Source organism: Passer domesticus, chromosome 3 (genome assembly GCF_036417665.1).
Source record: "Passer domesticus isolate bPasDom1 chromosome 3, bPasDom1.hap1, whole genome shotgun sequence".
Classification (NCBI taxonomy): domain Eukaryota; kingdom Metazoa; phylum Chordata; class Aves; order Passeriformes; family Passeridae; genus Passer; species Passer domesticus.
The window spans coordinates 33,054,338-33,074,281 of NC_087476.1; the positions used below are offsets into that span (position 1 = coordinate 33,054,338).

The 19,944-nt window shown below is 36.3% G+C and overlaps 1 protein-coding gene across 4 annotated transcripts in view; it reads right to left on the reverse strand.

Annotated features, from left to right (window-relative positions):
• Window positions 1-19,944, reverse strand: part of PHIP (pleckstrin homology domain interacting protein) — a 122,297-nt gene that overhangs the window by 62,297 nt on the left and 40,056 nt on the right. For all 4 annotated transcript variants that reach the window (XM_064412494.1, XM_064412495.1, XM_064412496.1 and 1 more), the window contains 2 exons: window positions 5,471-5,599; window positions 185-410 (listed from right to left, as the gene is read on the reverse strand). In XM_064412494.1, coding sequence (XP_064268564.1) covers window positions 185-410; window positions 5,471-5,599 — 355 coding nt within the window. The remainder of the gene's footprint in view (window positions 1-184; window positions 411-5,470; window positions 5,600-19,944) is intronic.

Genomic DNA, 19,944 nt, shown 5'->3' on the forward strand with positions numbered 1-19,944 from the left:
GCCAACTTGATAGATGACAATACTGTAAATGAAATTGTCACAAGCAATCAGTGCCAAAGACACAATTCTTCCACACTACATGAACTACTATGCCCATAAATGAAGAAAAAGGACAAAGTGAAAGTGTAGAACATCTGAAGGTAACTAGATAGACTACTGGTCAGTGAAGTGAAATTTTCCATACCTGAAGATGTCACTCCCATCTGAGGAATAAGCTGTTCCTCCCTGCAGTTCTCACGACCAGGAACTAGTCTTTGATACCTTGCAGGATGAGGGTTCCCATCCACATCAACCAAAAATGGGGGAGGCATAAGGTGTGGAGCCTGCTGTGTCTGTTCGTCCAGGACAAAGTTGTTGGCATCACGAATAAGGGGCCGATAATCACTATGAAAGAACATCTGATCTGCTATCTGCAAATAAAGTCATTTTGTAATTTTTTTAAAAGAACCTATTACAAAAGCATACAGAAGAGAACTGCTAAAAGTATTTTTAACAGTGGTACTCATGGTCAGTTTTGCAAAAAACAGGGCTATAAGCTGGTGTGTTTATTTCAGTGTAAAGGGGAAAATTTAATGATTCCATTATTATTTTGTTTCAAAGTACTCTTCTCTATATAGCACTGAAAAGGGAATAATCCACATGTTTGAGGGTGAGAAGCATTTAAAGAATAAGAGAATGGGGTAATATTTAACTACTAGAAGACATCTAACCAAATACAGCATTAATGTATTAGTTTATAAATTTTCTTCTAGTTTGAATATATGAATAAATTATCTGCTAATAAAAAATTGTGTCACAGACTTATGAGATATGGTGCAGGCAGAAGACTAGGAAAAATATTTATTGCATGAGAACATTGCCAAATTTTAACATCATCAATATATATACATATATATATATCCTTACTATAATGCTATAGTAAGGATATTTTACTATAATATAAAGATATCAGAAAAAGTTTCAGTTGATAAAATGAAGCCAAAATAAAAACTGAATTTCTCACTTTATTTTTTCAAAATAAAAACTGTAGTTTTCTTTTTATTTCTGTCCACCTGCTCCTAATTTGTTATAGATGACCTTCCACAGACCCTCAAGACTGAAGAATATTTTTGTCCAAATAAATATAAAAAGATGTATGCTCCATCCCTCGCTGGCTGTGGTATCTCAGTATTGTGCAATAAGAAAGATATTGAAGCTGAAGGAGAAAAGAAAAAGTGAATAGGAGAGAAGCTGATGCATATACGACACATCCCAGGACCACTTACTGGCAAGGAAACCTTGTGGCAGCTCATGTATTCAGTTGAACTGAATGAACAAGTGAAAATCAAAACATAAAATCATCAGTCACACAAATTAAAGATTCCCAGTGCAGTATGAAAACAATTAAATGATTGCCTCGATGCATAGAGATCTCAAAAAAGCTTATCTTTGGAGCATGGAGAGAGGAATGCCCAAGTTGTCATAGAACATCCTCTGATTTCTGGAGCGTATGCTCTATCATGACCAATCCATAACATCATTTCCAGTAATTTGTTAAGTAGAAATCAGTAAGGCAGACATTATAGCAGCTAGTCAGAGGTCTGGTCTCTCAATGACAAATGCCTCCCACCCTGGAAGCAAGAAGACCAGGCACAAAGATGACAACAGACATTTGTCAATTACAACATCAGAAAGTGCATCCATGTGATATGGATTTTAAAAAAAGAATTAGGAAAAAAAATCAGAGATGGGCTCTAGACTTCACAAAAACTCAGAAAAATAACAACAGGAAGAAATTTGAAATATACAAAGAAAGATGCAATGGAAAATAATTAAGTTCAGAGATTCAAAAGACTACCCTTAAAAATACATATGGACAAGATGATATCCCACTGCAGTAAAAAAACTGACTGGATGAAATCTTGCTGCTAGATTTTTTGTTAACAGAGGCTGAATGAGAAAGATAAAAGTGCTTTCATGTGTCTGACTGACAGAATCAAGGCCTGATTAACACCTTTGTTTCTTCATCTCACAATAGCTCAATGTGATAGAGACAGAGGTCCCCTAGGAGGACTTACAATGTCTGCGAAATCATAATAGAATATTCATTACTTACACCTAGTATAAGTCTTCCTACTAAGTACATCCCACACTGAGAAAATAAAGAATTTTAAATGGCAAGGTCATACAACCTGGGAGTTTTATTATGTTGTGTCTTGGCTGTACAGTGTAGTCTGCATCTCAGGTTTTGTGAGCAAAGGGAAGACCTGGTACAAGATCACAAGGGACTTTGTTGCAATTACATTTCTGCGTACCTTATATTGCAATCAAGTATAATAGGAGACTAAATAACAATTTTCTGCTCCATAAGATAATGTGGCATTTCTTGGAGAGCACAGGCTCAGAACAAGTCTCAGGTAGAATATCTCTACTGGAATCAAGAAAAATATCTTATCCTGAGAAAAATTAGAAGAATTAGACATTTCATCAGAAAACCAGCCAGAAGTATTAACAATGAGACTTATTTGTTTATATACTATTAGAGATCAAATTAATAACAATAAGATGGTATCACATCACCATTTGCATATGAATCTTCTATTCATATGACTTCACAAACCCGGCCTGGGAATGAGCATGAAAGCTTTCCACAAGGTGTGAGCTCTATAGATAGATTCTCCTCCAATCATGCACTCAGAATGCTCAGTTTCTCCAAATGGGCACAGTTACACAAAGAGGTTTTCCCCAGTACTGCACCAATCCACCAAACACAAACTGTCAACTTGCAGCTAAGTACTGTGGTTTGGGCAGTCTGCAGGAACAAATGCTCAGAGATCAGGTTCCCCAGAAAAGTGGCCATGGCACCAGGCCTGCCAGAGTTCAAAAAGCATTTGGACAATACACTCAGGCACATTATGTGCTTTGTGCAGAGCAGGGTCTTGATCCCTGTGGGTCCCTTCCAACTCAGAATATTCTATGTTTTAAAATCAACAGAATAGTACCTTACTCTTTAGAACTGCTAGTCACTCCTGGAGAAGTTTTCACCTAATCAAGAATTTCTGAAGTGCACGTGCCCTGTTGACAGTGAACTCAGCTCAACTCTGGTGATGACACACTCAGATGTCAGTGGAGATAGGCTCAAGCAACCCTAGACAAGCAGCACATGTATTCTTCTTATTTTCCCCCACAAAAGAATTCACAAAAATATGTATCATCAAAAAAACCCCACAAAAAAACCCATAAACTCCAAACAAAAAACCAACACCCCACCCCATTCACCTTCATTGTGGCCAAGATCACACTGCAGAGGAAAAAAAGCCTAGGCATTGGTTCCAGTCAACTAGGAAGTGTAGATACTATCTGAACATAACATGAAAAAACAAAGACATAGAAAAATAAGAGCTTGTTCTCTCAGTAGAATTAACACCAGCTCAGCTATCATCACTGTCAATTCCAAAATGCAGGAATACAGAACAGGTTACCATACTTCTTTCTTCTGTAAAATTCATTTCCCCAGAGATGGGAAACACTTTAAAGGCCAAAAAACACATATCCTACCAGATCATAGTCTGACAAGATGTCTGAAACCCTCCCCAGTATCTGAGGGGAGAAAGACAGGAAAAAACCCCGCCATCTCCAGCACCTACCTACCTGTAATAGCATTTTCCCATAAATCAGGTCAGACAAAAACAGAGGTGGTGAAACCACACATGGAAGACACCAGACACTTCCAAGCTGAGTTTTCTGTGAGTGGAAGACTGAGATTAAAGTGGTAACAAATAAATCCTATTTGCTCCCATTTCTTCTATGATGAAGAATGCCAATAGTAACATTGGCACAGCAACAGCTGTAGAAGATTATTTTAAATCATTCAATAAGTGAAAAGTTAAAAACAATCTTTTCTCAGGGGCTGCAGCAAAAACCCCAAGAGAGCCAAGGGCCTGTAGAATTCAAGCAGGGGAAAGCAACTGTATTCATTCATTTGTATTCATTCTACAAACACATTTAATCCTTCATAGGTAAATTCTCAAATACCAGTGTAAAGGAAAATTCCGATCTATCACAGCAAAGACCAAAAGACTCACAGTTTCAATTTAATTTCCAACATTTCAAAGTAGCAGAGAACTACATTCTTCCAAAACAATTGGAGAGAAAAAGAAACCTGAAACAATCCATGGATATAGTAAGAAAAATGTTCCTATTACAACAGGCTTTAAAGTCCAGAATGGTAAGAATCCTGAAACACAAAGAAAATTATCTGAAAATCCTGATTTTCCTTGCTTGTGATGTCTCTACTTATTTGTTTTATTTGGAATGGAAGGGGAAGTGCACAGATAGCAATAACTGAAGGATAGCAACAGTAGCTTAGTACTGAGGACTTCAAATCATAGTTGAGAAACAAGGAGAAAAAAATAAATCCCCAAATGCAAATCCTTCTGTAAGACTACAGAAAGAAATCCAGTAGCTTACAAGATAAAGATTAAAATTCCTTTTGCACTCCCTCCTTCAGGTTCCTCTGCACTGCTGTTTGCCAAAATGCTTTCAAAACCAGTCTGAGCCCAAATATCCAAAGCAGGAGGCAAGATCCAAAAAACAGCACTTTACCAACAGCATTCAAGTGTCAGCTACCAGAAGCAGAGATGAAAATAGAGCAAATAGGTCTACGTAAGTCTTAGGAAAAGGGAGAAGAGACACACCTCATTTCTTTCCTGGGTGCTAAATGAAGAACTAAGATCTTGTGGACACTCCAAACCTGTTCCAAGAGCACGTTCTTCCACATAGGAGAATAAAGAATACCACATATCTTTACAGTCATGAGGGTCTGTGGCAAGACACCCACACTCAGAATACACAATGTAGACTATTAGAATAGACATTAGATAATAGACATTAGAATAAAGATATAATATTTAAATACACTAAAGGTGGAATATTGTTGTGTAAGCACAAAGGTGTCCAGGATGATACTTCATTAACAGACATAAAATTGCATAACTAAAACATAGCACCTTTTTTGTAAATAATTCTCTCATAGGCTATGCGATATTTAAATACAGATAGCAGGAATTAGTTCTATTACACACCCATTTTTGGGGCTTTGTTAGGAAGTAGAAAAAAAATTAAAGTAGAATGCATAACTATTATCAGTTCCAATGTAGCTATTCCCATTAGCCATGTTGATCCATTAGTAGATATTTGTAACTTTGTCACTTAAGAGAGTAGACAGTGACTGGTTAATTTTGAATTCTGTTTTTAAATTATTATTATTATTTTCAACTTCCCATGTAAACAGTAGCTTAACAGAATGTTTCTATAATTTAAGAAAAAGACAGTGAAAAAAATCTCATTGTCAACAAAAGGCACCCAAAACATCCCATTCTAATGGGTCAAAATTGTGTCTAGACATGCCCTCTTGAAATGGAGCTCTGAAGAAGTTTGCTCAAATGCATTCAACACAGACAAATATTGTGATTTACATCTTGCACTGTACCTTGTCATATTTGCTACTGGAACCAAAGCCAAAAATCAGAAGGTGACCGTGGGAATCAGTACATGCAAAATGCTGTCCATCAGGAGAGCACTTGCAGTCGAAAACTGCACCATGTCCTTGTCCTTCAATCTGAAATACATCAACATACAAAATAATTAACAGAAATTAATAATTTTCAATTGTGCTTCTCAAAACTGTGGTGCTGACATTGAAATTTATTATAAAATCTGTATGACAGTATACTGCTAGATGGAAATTACTTTAAAACAAAGCTTACTTTTTTAGCTATTCACTTTTCAGTGAATTTCATAATAATGCTCATGAAAGATTCCAAATTGATAGCAGTAGAAACGGACAGACTTTATCCACAAAGCAGGCACAGTATAGGAAGTGAAAATAAAAGCTTCCCCTTGAACGTCCTGCTAATGAGCCTACCAGAGAGCTGGGCCCAGTTCAGGGCTTAGTCACTGCACCCTTTCCATCCTCTGCCTTCTTGCTAAGCTACCCCAGTAGCAGTGGCTGCTGCGGGGTGTTCCACAGCACCTGCCCCCTGGAACACGCACTGACAAACAACCCACATTACACAGCTTAGCAGCTACCTGTTTCTGTAATTCCTACTCCTAATTTATTGGAGTGGGGAAGGAGTAAATTTGTGTAAAAACTCCACCTTTTATAGGAGAACTGCAAAGATTTTAAAAAAGGAATTTTTACCTGATACTCATTTTCTGTTTTCCAGTTCCATTAAGCCAGAACAAATGGGTTTTTGTTTTTCCCTGCAACCTGTCAATCAAGCAGAGGTGACCAATCACCACTCTGAATTTTCATGTCTTCAGCACCTCTTCAGAAAGCCCCTTTCTATTCTCCCCAGCAAAGCACTTTTGCATTTTCTTTAAAGAGACACCAAACAAAATTCTTTCCCTAACTGTGGTACGCCTATATATTGCCAGGAAAGGGGAAAAAACCCAAACCAAAACAAAAAACAATGATATTCAGCCTTCAGACAGTAACGTTGTGCACTTCTGCAGCACCTTCCAGAGGCCATCAGCATTATTTTAAAAAGTTAACAAAGCCTCAAAAATCCTGTGAGATACGTACTGTTTTCACTCTCTTACAGGGTGAGGCAAAGGCAAGAATTCTAAATCTTTTCCCCACAGTCTTACAACACATCCACACCCCTGCACATCCCCCCAGTGAGAGAGGCTGCTACATCTATTGCTTTCAGGTCTTTCTCACTACAGGTAATTTCCCTAAAAGTCAAATGAGTTTCTGGGCTAGTGAAAGAGGAACATAAACCAATGCAAGTCTTACGTTCTATTTTGCCCATTATTCCAGAAGAAATGAACAGAAGTATCTCACAGAAAGAGATGGAAAATAAAAACAGAACTTCAAGCAAGTGACACTAATCACAGCAGTCAGGAATGCAGAATTAATTTAGTCTAAGCGAGATCCAACTACCACAGCAAAGTTACAACTTTGTGCTGCTTTTTGCATATAGAAAGCTCACTGTATTAAAGGGAGACAGTTTGGGAAAGCAGGTGGAAAGCAGACAGAATTTCACCACAATAATAAGCTTTGCAGAAACACAGTTAAAAATTGGAAAAGAAATTTTATACATAGAGATTTCTGTTCCCTTATCCTTCCTTCAACAAAGGGAACATCAGTATCAAGCTTCCTAATGTTCAAGTCCTTCATAAATAGAATTTCACGGTTCAGCCTAAGTTTTGACTACTTTTTGTTTTACAAGGAAAACAATACATGTTTTGGGAAGAAATATTTGCTAACCATGGTGAGGGGAAAAATTAGAAACAGAAGGAAAGAAATCCAACCAATAAGATGATGGGTTTTTTAATCCTTTCCACCAAGAAATGGTTTAGATGGACCATTTTCAAGAAACCCCTGGAAATTAGAGTGTTATTCAGAAAACATTCCCTTCTTATGTGAAGTAAAAGAATAGTGTTCTACTATTTGGGGACAAGTACAGTGCAAATAGTTTTAATCTAAACGTGCCCAGAATTTGGTTTTAAAAAGTGCTTCCAGAAAGGGCAACTCTAAGACCTTTCAGTACAAACCTTCAAGTCTGAAGTACAAATACTTCGAAATAAAGATTCTTATAGGAACAAAACCTACCATTGAGGATAACCTTCCAAGATATAATTACTATTCTATATTAAAAAACAAAGTCAACCAGAGAACCAAATTCTACCCAGTAGAATTTTCTTTTCAATAAAACTATTTCAGGATAAATAAGTGACACCTTACAATAGATTTTTTTTTTCCATAATAAAGCTAACACAGAAAAGCTAGTCATTTGAAAAAGAAACTAAACATTAAGTTGCAAAAAGGGAAGCTGTAGTAATTCAGTGAAGCTGTTACTTCAGCAGGCTAGATAAAGAATTTCAGCAAGAAGGAAGCTGCCTTCCCTCCTGTCCATCCCTTTTAAATCAAAGATGCCAGAACTACGTAAAGACAGTATCCCAAAAACATTTAGAGTGCTTATTCTGTCTTAAACCTTCCCCTGCTGCATATAAGAACATCAATTGTGAAGGAAAGAAACTGCTCAGGAGTACAGAAAAAGCACTGGTTAATTAAGAGCTGTCACAGAATCACAGAATTATTTGGGTTGGAAAAGACCCTTAAGATCACAGAGTTCCAAACCGCTGCCATGGTCAGGAATACCTTCTAGACCAGGTTGCTCAGAGCTCCATCCAACCTGGCCTTGAACACTTCCCTGGGATGGGGAGCCCCCAATTGCTCTTAGGTCCTGTTCCAGTGCTTCAGCAAAGGCTGTATCACAACAAAAGGCTGTGAAAAATGAACAAGACACTCCTGGTAGCAAAGCTTTTCATTTTCAGGATTTTTCAGCTAAACAGGGAAGAACTAGTGATGCTATACAATGAGGACTACATCAAGATTTTTAGCTCCAAGAATTAAAAGCCCCATTTGCCCATATTGTCACTATCAAGAAAACTTGTGGACATTTGTATATCCAGAAGGGAGGGGAGGAATGATGATGAAATAAGAAAATGAAAAAGGGAAGACTCTTCCTCTCAGTTTTGAGGAAAGCTTATTGTTTGCCCCAGACCAGGGAGAATAGAGCTGTCAAGCTTGTACAAAAAGTAATGTCTTAAATGCATAAAAATTTTTTGTTTTATGAAATAATAACACTTACATAACAAGCTCAGTAATAAGCCTTTTTGACCCATTATCAACAGCTGGTATGAAACATCTAAATCCTACTTTTCAAGAATAGAATAAGACATGGAAGAAAAAGTAAAAAATTCAAGTAAGATGAAAAATTAATAGAGTAGAGAGTATCAGAGAAATTTAGCAGACTCTCTTCAGAAAAATAACAAAATTTTTAATGCAAAGAAAATATAACTCATTCAACCTAGCTAGATTTCAAAGGCATAATATGATACTTAAATTTGATTCAAATTACTGTGATTAGTAGGAGAAATGCAGAGTAGACAAACTTTACAAAGAAAGGTTAACAGTCATTGATTTCAGAAAGACATACAGAGCTAAAAGGATGTTATCACTAAAGTTTCTCAAGTCAGGCCGTTCTCTTATTGACTAAAGAAAAAGTAAGAGCCCTTTGATGAAATGAACATTAGGGAATCATCCACAGAGAACAAATTTGGGACAGCATAAATGATATCAATTGAAGCAATTAAAAGCCAACAGGACAAAATGCAACAGAGCATGAACCTAACAAGATTATTAGAAATAACTTACTAGCACATTTACTGCCAGAAAAAATAATGAAACTCTGTCTACATAAAATAACACTACACATTTCTAAAAAATCTCCCAACACTAGTCACCAGCACATTTAAAAAAAAGGTTTAAAAAAACAAATAAAAATCAGTGAACTAAAACCTCTACTAGCCTCAGGTAAAATCCACCCTTCATGTTAAGGAACTGAGGCAATCAGTTGGAAATACAGGGGAAAAGATCACTGTGTATTCTTTGCAATACATTACATATAACACAGCAACAAAAAGAAAACTGCAATTCTAAACCAGACCAGAAGTGCATCTAGAAAAGAAAGTGCATATGTGCTAGACAAATAGACAATGCTAAGAACAAAATCTTCCAAAGCAGTACATATTTTTTGCTTCCCGTGTTCAAGATGAATACGTTTCAAGAGGAACAGCTACAGAGTCACTTATATGATAACACAAAATCTAAGAGCTCAGCTTCTTTATATGAACACTAAGGAGAGAGGACTATTTTGTATGACTATACTAAAGACCTTTAGCAGGAAGAGAACTACTACACTAAAAGACCTTAAAGAGGATAAGAACTTCTCTACTTACATGCGTAGGAACAAATGAATATAAGTTACAAGCAACATCCAAACTTCAAAACTGAAATTCAGATTCTAACAAAGAAAAAAACTAGCAAAAAAAGCAGCACTAATTATTATTAAAATTTCTTTTACAGTTGATGAACCTAAATCATAATTGTTCAAGTCAAACCAACCTCTGAGTATCTGGAAGTTCCTTTTGTAGGTTTGTGCTCTCCTTTGCTTTAAGGAAAAATCAACATGCTTCCATAAGGCAAAAACTATCTACAGACTTTCTGGAAAGTTAAAGGAGGTTGCTACTCATTTGGAGGAGTGGAAAGCAGATCTACTTTTTAAGCCAGTTTACAAAAATTTTTTTAAAAAAACAGCAGATCTTCTACATTGCTCCCAGAGCAGTAACAAGAGGTGAAATGGTAGGAAGAAGACAAGAAATAATTAAATTCAGAGTAATATATTTACTAAAAATGCTTCTATCCAGTAACAAGCCAAGTCAGTTACTTATTCAGGAATGCTGCACGTCTTGAAAAATAAATCTATCAGTTAAAAGGTCTGATAGGTCACCCACCCTGTGGATGCCTGAAGTTATATAAAGGCACTATATATAAAATTTACTGCATTTTTGTAATTGCTAAAGATTTTTTCTACTATACATCCTGCAAACTTAGTACTGGCTTCTTCTATTTGAACTACTAGAGCATTATGCTGGTTTTGTTCTCCAGAGTCTGTTTCTCAGGATGTGCTCTTATGTGCTATTCAAAGGTGGAACCTCAAATATTTCAAACCATTACAGAAGGACTATAGACAAACTGATTCAAAATAATGCATCCATAACCTTACTTAGATTATTCTGTATTTCACATAACTACAAAACCTGACCTAAAAATACAATCCTACATAACTCCACTGAAAGTGAAAGCCTTTATGAAGGCCACAACATAAGAAATATTGTTTTCACATATCTAGTTTCCACTGGAAATTCATATAAGCAAGAGACATGCCTTTCAGACATTAGTCAAAAAAAAAAATCACTTTGTGTGGCAGAAAATCCACACACAGAGCATTCTGCTGAGGTGTTCTAAATGGAACCTGATCTTTCAACAAGAACTTCCAATCTTTTGGTATGTCATTTAGCCTAATACTAATTAAGCATTAGGCTAAATGCTAACAAAGACCTAGGTAGGCCTGATAGGTTTAAAGGAAAGGAAACAATGTTGTAAGTGATACGATAATGCTATAATGGCTTTAGAGTTTGCCAGTTCACATAGAAAGTAGAAGTAAGCATTAGAGAATAAGGAACCACATCAACCAGATCAGTGGAAGATCAGACTTCAGAAGATGGGGCAGGAAAAACATTAAGGTACACAGACATAAGTAGCCATAGCATAGGAAGTGCCTGCAATGAAGTGTCCACTTAAAGCTAAAAATAAAGGACAGTCAACAACCAGCTCTCTGAAGGAGCAAGAGCACACAGAAAAATCCAATTGTAACTCAGTGGTCTCTGCTTGATTGACAACTTGCAGGAAGAAACCCTTTTAACCTGAATCAGTTAATGCCATAACACTGACAGTAAATTCTAAACAAAACGAGGATTAGACTGCACTAAAACATTAAAACAGTCATTAACAGGGAATGTGTGTGCCCAAATTCACAAAAACTAGACATCATTGCCATTATGAAGTACATTCCTACTACAACCTCCATGGGGTTTCTAATATTTTTGATTGATTTATATAAAAAACATGAAATGTGTAAAGAGGGCAGAGAGACTGGGCAAGTAGACAACCAACACATCACTGCATCCAGACAGTCTGATTCTTCAACTGCACTGCAGACCATCCTTCAATAGGATCAAAATTACACCCTCCACAATTTCCATAGTAGAAATCAGGAAAATTATCGCAGCTTGCTTCAACTTGACCTTTTTATGGCCAAGTTGTGTACATGACAACTTCTATCACTGCTTATGCTAATAACTCCAAATAAATACAAAACATATCAAAAGTTCTCAAAAGCTAAGAAAGTGTTTCTATTAAAATTTTTCAAAAGATACATTGTTTCAAAGTTGGAGAAAATGTATAAGCTTAAAAAAGAATCATGCAATGCAACTACCATACATCCTAGAAAAGCAATTAAGGACCTGGAAAGAAACACATGGAACCAGGAATAGCACCGGACAACTTTACATTAGACAATCAGTTCACTACAGACTTGGGGACAAAACACTTGGACATTACCTTCAGCCATCTTATTCATTAACTTCTGTGTAGCCATAACTTTCAATCTTAACATCATTCTGTGAGATGACTTTAGGGTTGAGGTTTTTTCGAGTTTGTGTGTTTTGGTTGGGTTTTTTAAATATATAATATAAAAAATTTATCTGCATTTACACACATTTACTTGTATCTGTCTATGAAAAAGCATATATTCACCATGGTAACTTCATGTAGTGAATATAAAACAAAATTAGCATGAATGTACTCACTTGCTTCAAAGCTTTCTCACTGGATGCATGGCAATACGCACTTTCAGTTTCAAAAACAAGTTTAATGTTTTAAATACAATAATTACTTTGTTAAATTATGTATCACCCCATTTCCTGATTTTTATGCCAGCATATCTAAATATAATCTGTTTCACTATTACATCATTTTAAATAATAGCAGCATTTAAAGAGACACAACTATAATCTTCACATAACCAGACAAGCACGACCTTACAAGGTAGGTTAGTATTTGCTTGCTGATTCTACTGCTCCAATTGTTTTCAAAGGCAATCAAGTGAAATAAAGAAATTTCAGAGATCACCTTCAAAACAACCTTATCAAAGTCACATTTTTTTTCTTCAGCCCAAGGCTTCTCAACAAAGAAGCAACCTGAAAAAGAAAACTAAGGACCAATACAAGTCAGGGTTTTTTCTTTACTATAGCAAAGTCATAAGAGCTTGGGTCTTAACTTCAAGGTTGGCCAGAAAATCAAGAGATCTAAAAACAAGTTTGTGAGTATATTCTCTCAGTCAAATGAAAGCACTCTTCGCTGCATAAGAAGTTTGAATGCAGTCAAATGAAAGCTACTACAGCAGCGCTAAAAGTAAACAAGGTTTTAATGAGTGGTCCTGCACCATTCCAAGATCCTTCCAACACACCTTTTCTTCTACCTAACTTCTGCAGCAGTAACTGTTAGAAATATAGTCATGTTATAACCCTTAAAGTGAAAAAGCAGATGCTGGAGTCTTATCTTCTCAAGTAACAGAGATCTCCCAGCAAAGTAAATGTTTTGTTCTTCACAAACAGTATTTCAGGAATAACCAGATATAACCACCACAGCTTTTAAAAAACGTCTAGTAAAATTTATTTACACAACTGTCTCACTTCATGTATCTGACATTGATATATAGATGTTAAAAATTTAATTTACAATTAGTTGATTTTTAATGTACCAATAACCTTTTCACTAAAAATTAAATAGCACTTAGAGAGGCATAACACTTGTTGGTTTGAAAACTACATAAACAAGCTGTGGTAAATTTTCCTCTTTGGGGTATTTTCTCCAGAATTTGTTGTGAAACAATTACAATAAGTCACTCATGCTAAATACCTGGTGCTCATGTCTTGCTAAGAAATCCTGACCAGCTTTCTCAACCACAGCTCAGTATTTTCATCTTTCTGATAACAAGCACTGAACCATCATATTTGAGACTACATTAGAGAAGCCAACTCAAGCTATGAGTCAAGTTGGTAAGACAGGATATGACATTCAAATTTTATAAATCTATAGTTAAAAGTAGAAGATGTTCGTATTTTATAATCCAATAATAAAATGTTTGTAGAGTCAGTAACAATTTTACCCTGAGCTCTTTTTTTTTTTTTCTTTTGGGTTTTTTGTTGGCTTGGGGTTTTTTTTCCCTAAGGATTATTAACTTCTGCAGTACTTTTTTAACTCCAACCAAGAACATAAGCAAAAAATCAGCCCTCCAAGTTTGTTAGATCTGATAAAATAGCTTATACCAGTTGCACTGTATATTGCACTGTTGTACAGTTCATATTTAAGTTCTTTAAAGAGTTTTTCAGTACCAAGAACTTTAGAGTTGCTATTCCCTATTAATACAGTTGTTAAACAGAATGAGTTCATTAAAGTTTTGATGTTGTAACTTAATACCAAGTCATCTAACTTTATCTTGTTGAAAGGATCTGTAACTATTTACAGAAGGTTCTAGTAATATGTTCCTTCATCCTTTCAGAAATAAAATTTCTTCACCATTTCTCTTTTAGCTGTCAGGATTTTAATTTCAAAGAATAAAAATTCAAAAAAAAGAATCACAACTTTGTTAATTGAGTTAAATCCAGGTTTATCCTAAAATTTTAAGTAATTTCCTTCTGGGCTGACAATTTTAAATGGAGTTGGACAAAATAATGTGCTGCTAAATTTATATGAAAATTGCAAGTGCAAAACTTTAACTTATTAGAAAACTCTAACTTTTCAATTCAGCTGCTTATATTGTACCTGTTTAAATTTGATTTTTGACACATATGGGAGAAATTATGCTCATCACACTTACCAAATCTTGGAATAAGCTATTAAACCTTCTTTTTAAATAAACACAAAAGTGTGTAAAGTCTTACTTTGCTTACAAAATGTTCATATTTAAGGTCTAGGTTTCATAACCTGTTGAAAATTAAAACATATTGTAAAGAACACATGTAAATCACAACATGTCACAAGCTTTCTAGTTCTGCATACAATGTCTATTTACATAAAATGTAACTAATGCATTTTAAATGAAAGTGTGGGACTATTCATCATGAGCTTCTAACAGAACACTGCCTAGAAACAAAGAAAACAGCTAGAATTGTGATATAAAGACTTAGAGCAAAATATGCTGCAGATAAAAAAAATAATTAAATAACTACTTTTTTCCCTAGGACCTATAAGAAGCTTCATCCTACCTTATGCTAACTACAGCTACCAAAGACATTGTGGTCCTTCTAGGTCTCAGTGAAAGAGCATATCTTACCTCCAGGATCAGAGTCTTTCAAAAACAGCCAAGAAACAGAACTGTAGCCTGTATCTTCTCCAGTAGCAATGCAACAAGCATGCCAGCCTGCCACTCGGGCCTTGTCATTTTAAAGGTTTATTTTGTTTTATTTCTTTTTCCTGACCATTTCCATAAAACTGGGAAGAGGGCATAAGAATGACAAACACCAATTCAAGCACTAAGAGTTACACTGCTGTTTTTGAACTACCAACCTGCTTTCTAGGGCAAGCAGCATTTACTAAGTGGAGAGTGAGCATTTACACAGAGGAGAATAGTGGTGTTTCTGGGAGAGATTAAAGCTTTTCTTTCACAAATATAACTGAGTTACTTGTCATTTCAAGGGAAACTGAACGTGGGAAAGGAGAAGAGCAGGTTCAGTTAGAATTTTTTTTTTCTTCCTCCTCCTCCAAAAGAATCAGAAGGTTTTTTCAAATGACTAGTTCAGAGCTCAAATTTAATGCATTTCTGAAACACCCTTGGTATTTCTATATGCTCTCATGAAATGTGCTTTGCCTTTTAGAAAAAGACTCATCATACAATTCTCAACAGTTAGAAATATACACACTGTGATGTGTGTCAAAGGCTAAGGTGGCTTAGCCTTTCAGCAACTCAGATGCTCGCAAAGGTGGGGGGACTTTGAAGAACCCGGATCTGTGAATTTAATACCAAATTGCTAAAAAATCTTTTTCGTATCAGTATTTCAAAGCATTCCTCACAATACGATGAAAGAGCTACGGCCATCTTAGCCCTAAGTTCCAAGGGAGTTCCAGAACTGCCACCCAGAGCATGTTAAGGATACCCTAACACTAACAGTGCTCAGATAGACTCTCTTAGGCACTAAGGTAATCTCTCAAGAATCAGTCCAGATGAACACTTCACAACTGGCAACACATTAAGATTACAAATAAGCAAAAGGCTGACCTTGACAGGCTGTCAGGCATACAGGAGGCACCCAAGGCACACATATGTCAGACACAAGAAAGCTGACTGCTGGCTACAGCTGAACCTGCCTTCTCAAAGAAGCGACTCACAATGAGAGTCAATCAAATAAGACAGGAGAACAACACCTAGTTATGAAAGATCTTTTGTGGTTGGTTCTCTTTGGGTATTTTTCTGAAATCTGTTGTCCAGAATATTTTTTTTCTTTAAAGGCTTCAATATTCCTTCTTGATTAATTTCTACATTACATAAAGATTTCTTAAACATCATAAGGCTCGTCTTTATCAAAACACAGGCTTCCTATTTCAGTAATTGCAATGCCTACCTACAGAATCTGCCTAGTCATGTATCAGATTCAGGTAAAGCAATGACATTCAAAGACACAGTAAGAATTCTTACTTCTTACTCAATCTTCTATGGTAACAAACATTTTTAAAATGCCTGCTCTCCCCTAATCTTTCATTCGTGCTACTGTAGTACAGTCTTCATACTTTCAAAAACATACTTTAAAGTAATAGGAGTCACCATATGTTCCTGCAACTGTTCATAAATCTATGCTATAAACCAAATTATTCTTTAAAAAATTTTTAAAAAACACTAAAAAAAACCCACCAACAACAAAAAACCAAGCAAACAAAAAAAATATGAAGAACAGAACTACAGGCTTGTACATATCCTAAAATCTTTTAGGAAACATCTTTCAATATTCTTTTCCAGGGCAGCCCAATCATAGGACAAGAACTATCAGGGGAAACCTATGCTCCAAGGCCACAGACAAAATGCTTTTTGCAAGCAGTCTGAGTCAGCAGAACCCATCCCCAAGAGGTACTTCTTAGAGGAAAGTGTGCTGAAGTAAAACTGCCGAAGTCCAAAAACTAACAATCAAGGGCAGCACCATCACACCACAAACCTATTTAGGGTCAGACTCAAGGAACACCAATACTTAATGTCTAAATTATAATACTAACAAAAACCCAATCACCAAACCAAAGACCTGTGCATTTCCTTAACATTACCTGACATCTCCATTCAGATCTGAAATATTATATCCTTGTAGGTTTTTTTTTGCCTTCATATGTTCTCAGCATTGAGAAACTTCTGTCTAAAGCCTAAGGGCTAAGCTGCAGCACATACCATCCAAGTGTCAACCCTGGAATTCCTAACAAACCAACAGCATCAGATCTACTAGGAAGTAATTTAGTGGGAACACCTGAAAGAAAACAAATGCTATGACAAGAACTGAGTGGTGTACAGCTTCTATTTATGACCTGACAGAGCAGGAATCATGCAAATACAAAAGCGTGCCTGAAGGCAAAGAATTTCTACCACTTTCTCATTTACCTAGAATGATTTGTATATCCAAGAAAACTACCCAGTACCTAACACACAGGCAACAGGTTCACTTCTCTCCATAGCAGCACAATTTGGGAAAATTGGGAAGAAGTCCTGTCTAGGCATTTATGGCTAAGATGCTCTCCTGAGTAAGCAGCAGATGTTGCATTGGGTCCTTTACTACTGAGGATATAACAGAATCTAGGTCTTCCATTTCCTGACTCCAACAGCCAAGGTAATCCCAAAAAATGAGTGCCACCTGCTCCTGTAGGCTACTTTAGGAAAGTAAGGATCTCCCTTGGTTGCTGGAAACTTGCCGTAGCATTCAAGGGATCCAGATGCCTCACTGCAGCTTTGAGTAAGGGACTGCATTTCAAATATATCTTTATGTTACATTATCATGCAGCTGCTTTCACCAGACAGCCTATTATTCAGTGTATTTTTTCCCTTGATCATCCACCAAGACACCTACAGCTCATACATTCTTCAGCAAAATTAATTACAATTAAACATTTACAAGAATCTGCGATGTTCTTCTGTAGCAACAACACTGTTTTGTGAAGTACATAAACTCTGAAACAGCTGGATAAAGGAACCACTTAAGAATTATTACCCTGTTTCTTCAGAATGCTTCTTTGTACCTGGGAAATATTGCAGATAAAACTGTCCTAGTATTGCAACACGAACACATTCTTCATTAGCAGCTGTATTAAGTCAGGCCTGGTGTGAATATGACATAGGCCAAAAACCAAACACCTGTATTTACATATGCAACTTAAAACCATCTCATCATCTTGCTAAATGTCAAAATTGCCCAAAATGCATTAACCATCTCACACTCTTGATATTTCTATGGCAAACTGCACTCTCTGGCACATTGAAAACACCCCCTGAGTGTAGGGGACTCAAGTCACTGAATTAAACCAGTTCTGAATGTCCATGGACTCCAACACCAAGTTATGCAATACTTATACAATTAGACCAAATGAAATGATGACTACAGGTGAAAACATGAAATATATAAAGCATATATACTTACTGAGAGCACCCCATGTGACAGTATGGGGTGACTATTAATGATAAAGACCAAAATCAGGCTAACAGACCAAAGATGCTTCAAACAGTCCAAAGATGCTTCAAATTAACCACAATTAAGACAAATAATTTAATAGCAAATCTTCAGTTTAAAAACCTGGAAAACAATGTTCTGCAGGACCACCAGAGTCACCTAGTGGGACCAAATTGCAGCCAGCAAGAAACAAATAAATGGAGGAATCAAAGTTTAAGTTAAATACAAAACAAACAGTATATTTGGTTACTATGATTTTCTTTGCAATTTCATATTCACTGACTGGATAAAAGAATTAAGACTGACACTGCTTGCATCCCTAGGTGTTTTGTTTCCTCTTTGGTTTTGGGTTTTTTTTTTTTTCTTATTTTGGGGGTTTTTTGTTTGTTTATTCTGGGGGGTTTTTTTTATGTTGACAATGAAGGCATTTGAGGCAGGGTGGAAAGTAATTAAAAAAACCCCAACTCTACTTTAGGGATTTGCCTCAAGGCTTTAGATGTACAAAGCAATCCATCTAGGATAAAAATACCTGACTGGACTAACATTAAGCCAACAGTCATCTATGATTTTGCTAATTCAACCAACTCCCCCAACTTCTGCAACATTTTTAAGGAACTTTTGTTAAGGAAAAAAAATCACTAAGTGCTACTTCTGGTACCACAGACTAGGCAATGATAATGAGATTTTTCATTTGCCATTTAGTAAAGAGAGAAGACTGGCAGCTCTGTATGAGTTCATTTACCCCACTGTTGTAAACCAGAGCACTTAAACTGTGCAGCTCTGCAGAGGTGACTGCTCAATGTCCTCTGCCTGCCACCCATCACCTAAGAAAACCTGTAATTTCTACCCATGTCTTCTGCATCAAACACAGTGGTGAAATATTCAGTCCATAGAGAGATTCCTCTCTTGCATACCTGGCTCATACAGTGCAATTCCTTGTTTTGAGATGAACTGGTTGCCAGACTTCCAATTCCCCCTCACCTCACAGAGCAGGCAGGCTTTCTGATATTAGTTTCTAGCATAAAGCACAGAATTACTAGCTGCTGAGATCTTCTGATTGTCTACAAATTTCTCTGACTCCAAAGATCTTACAATGTATGTGATTACTACCCTTTTTAGGTGTTTACATTGCATCGCACTCTTGACATAAATATTTCAGTGTCTTGGGGGCTGCCTAATATCATAGGCATCTGTAATTTAGATTCTGATAGCTCTTAAATGGATTTTGTTTAAAAAGAGCAGATTAGCTCAGACTCTTCTGACCTAAATTCCATGAAAACCATCATACATCCATTGTAAGTAGCACTGGAAATGCAAGCTAACCATGAAATGAGAACATACACTTCAACTGGCAACAATGAATAGCACCAACTAATGAAGATGCATGCTCATAGCTGTAATATAATTATCATGGATCCTTCATAAGCTCAGTTACAGAAATCACTGCAGAGAGAACACTACTTAACCCAGGCCATTGCTGAAGGAATCTAGGTTGCACTCTTGCTGATTCAGATTGGCTGAATTTTCTCAAAGACCTTATGAACTCTACTTTAATGCAAATCTCAAACCCTTTGTTTAGGTTCAGTGACCTTCCTGGCTTGAGTTTATTTCTAAGTGTCCCTTATCTTTTTGTGAATGTATCTATGATAGGTCTCTTCTTCAGATGATTTTCTTTATGCTGGTCTCCAAGACTGCCATTCCACTACAGCTGAAGCCCATTTGTCTACTCTCAAGCATTCCAAATGATTGTGGATATTCTACAAAAGCTTTTGTAATTTTGTCCATGAGACGAAG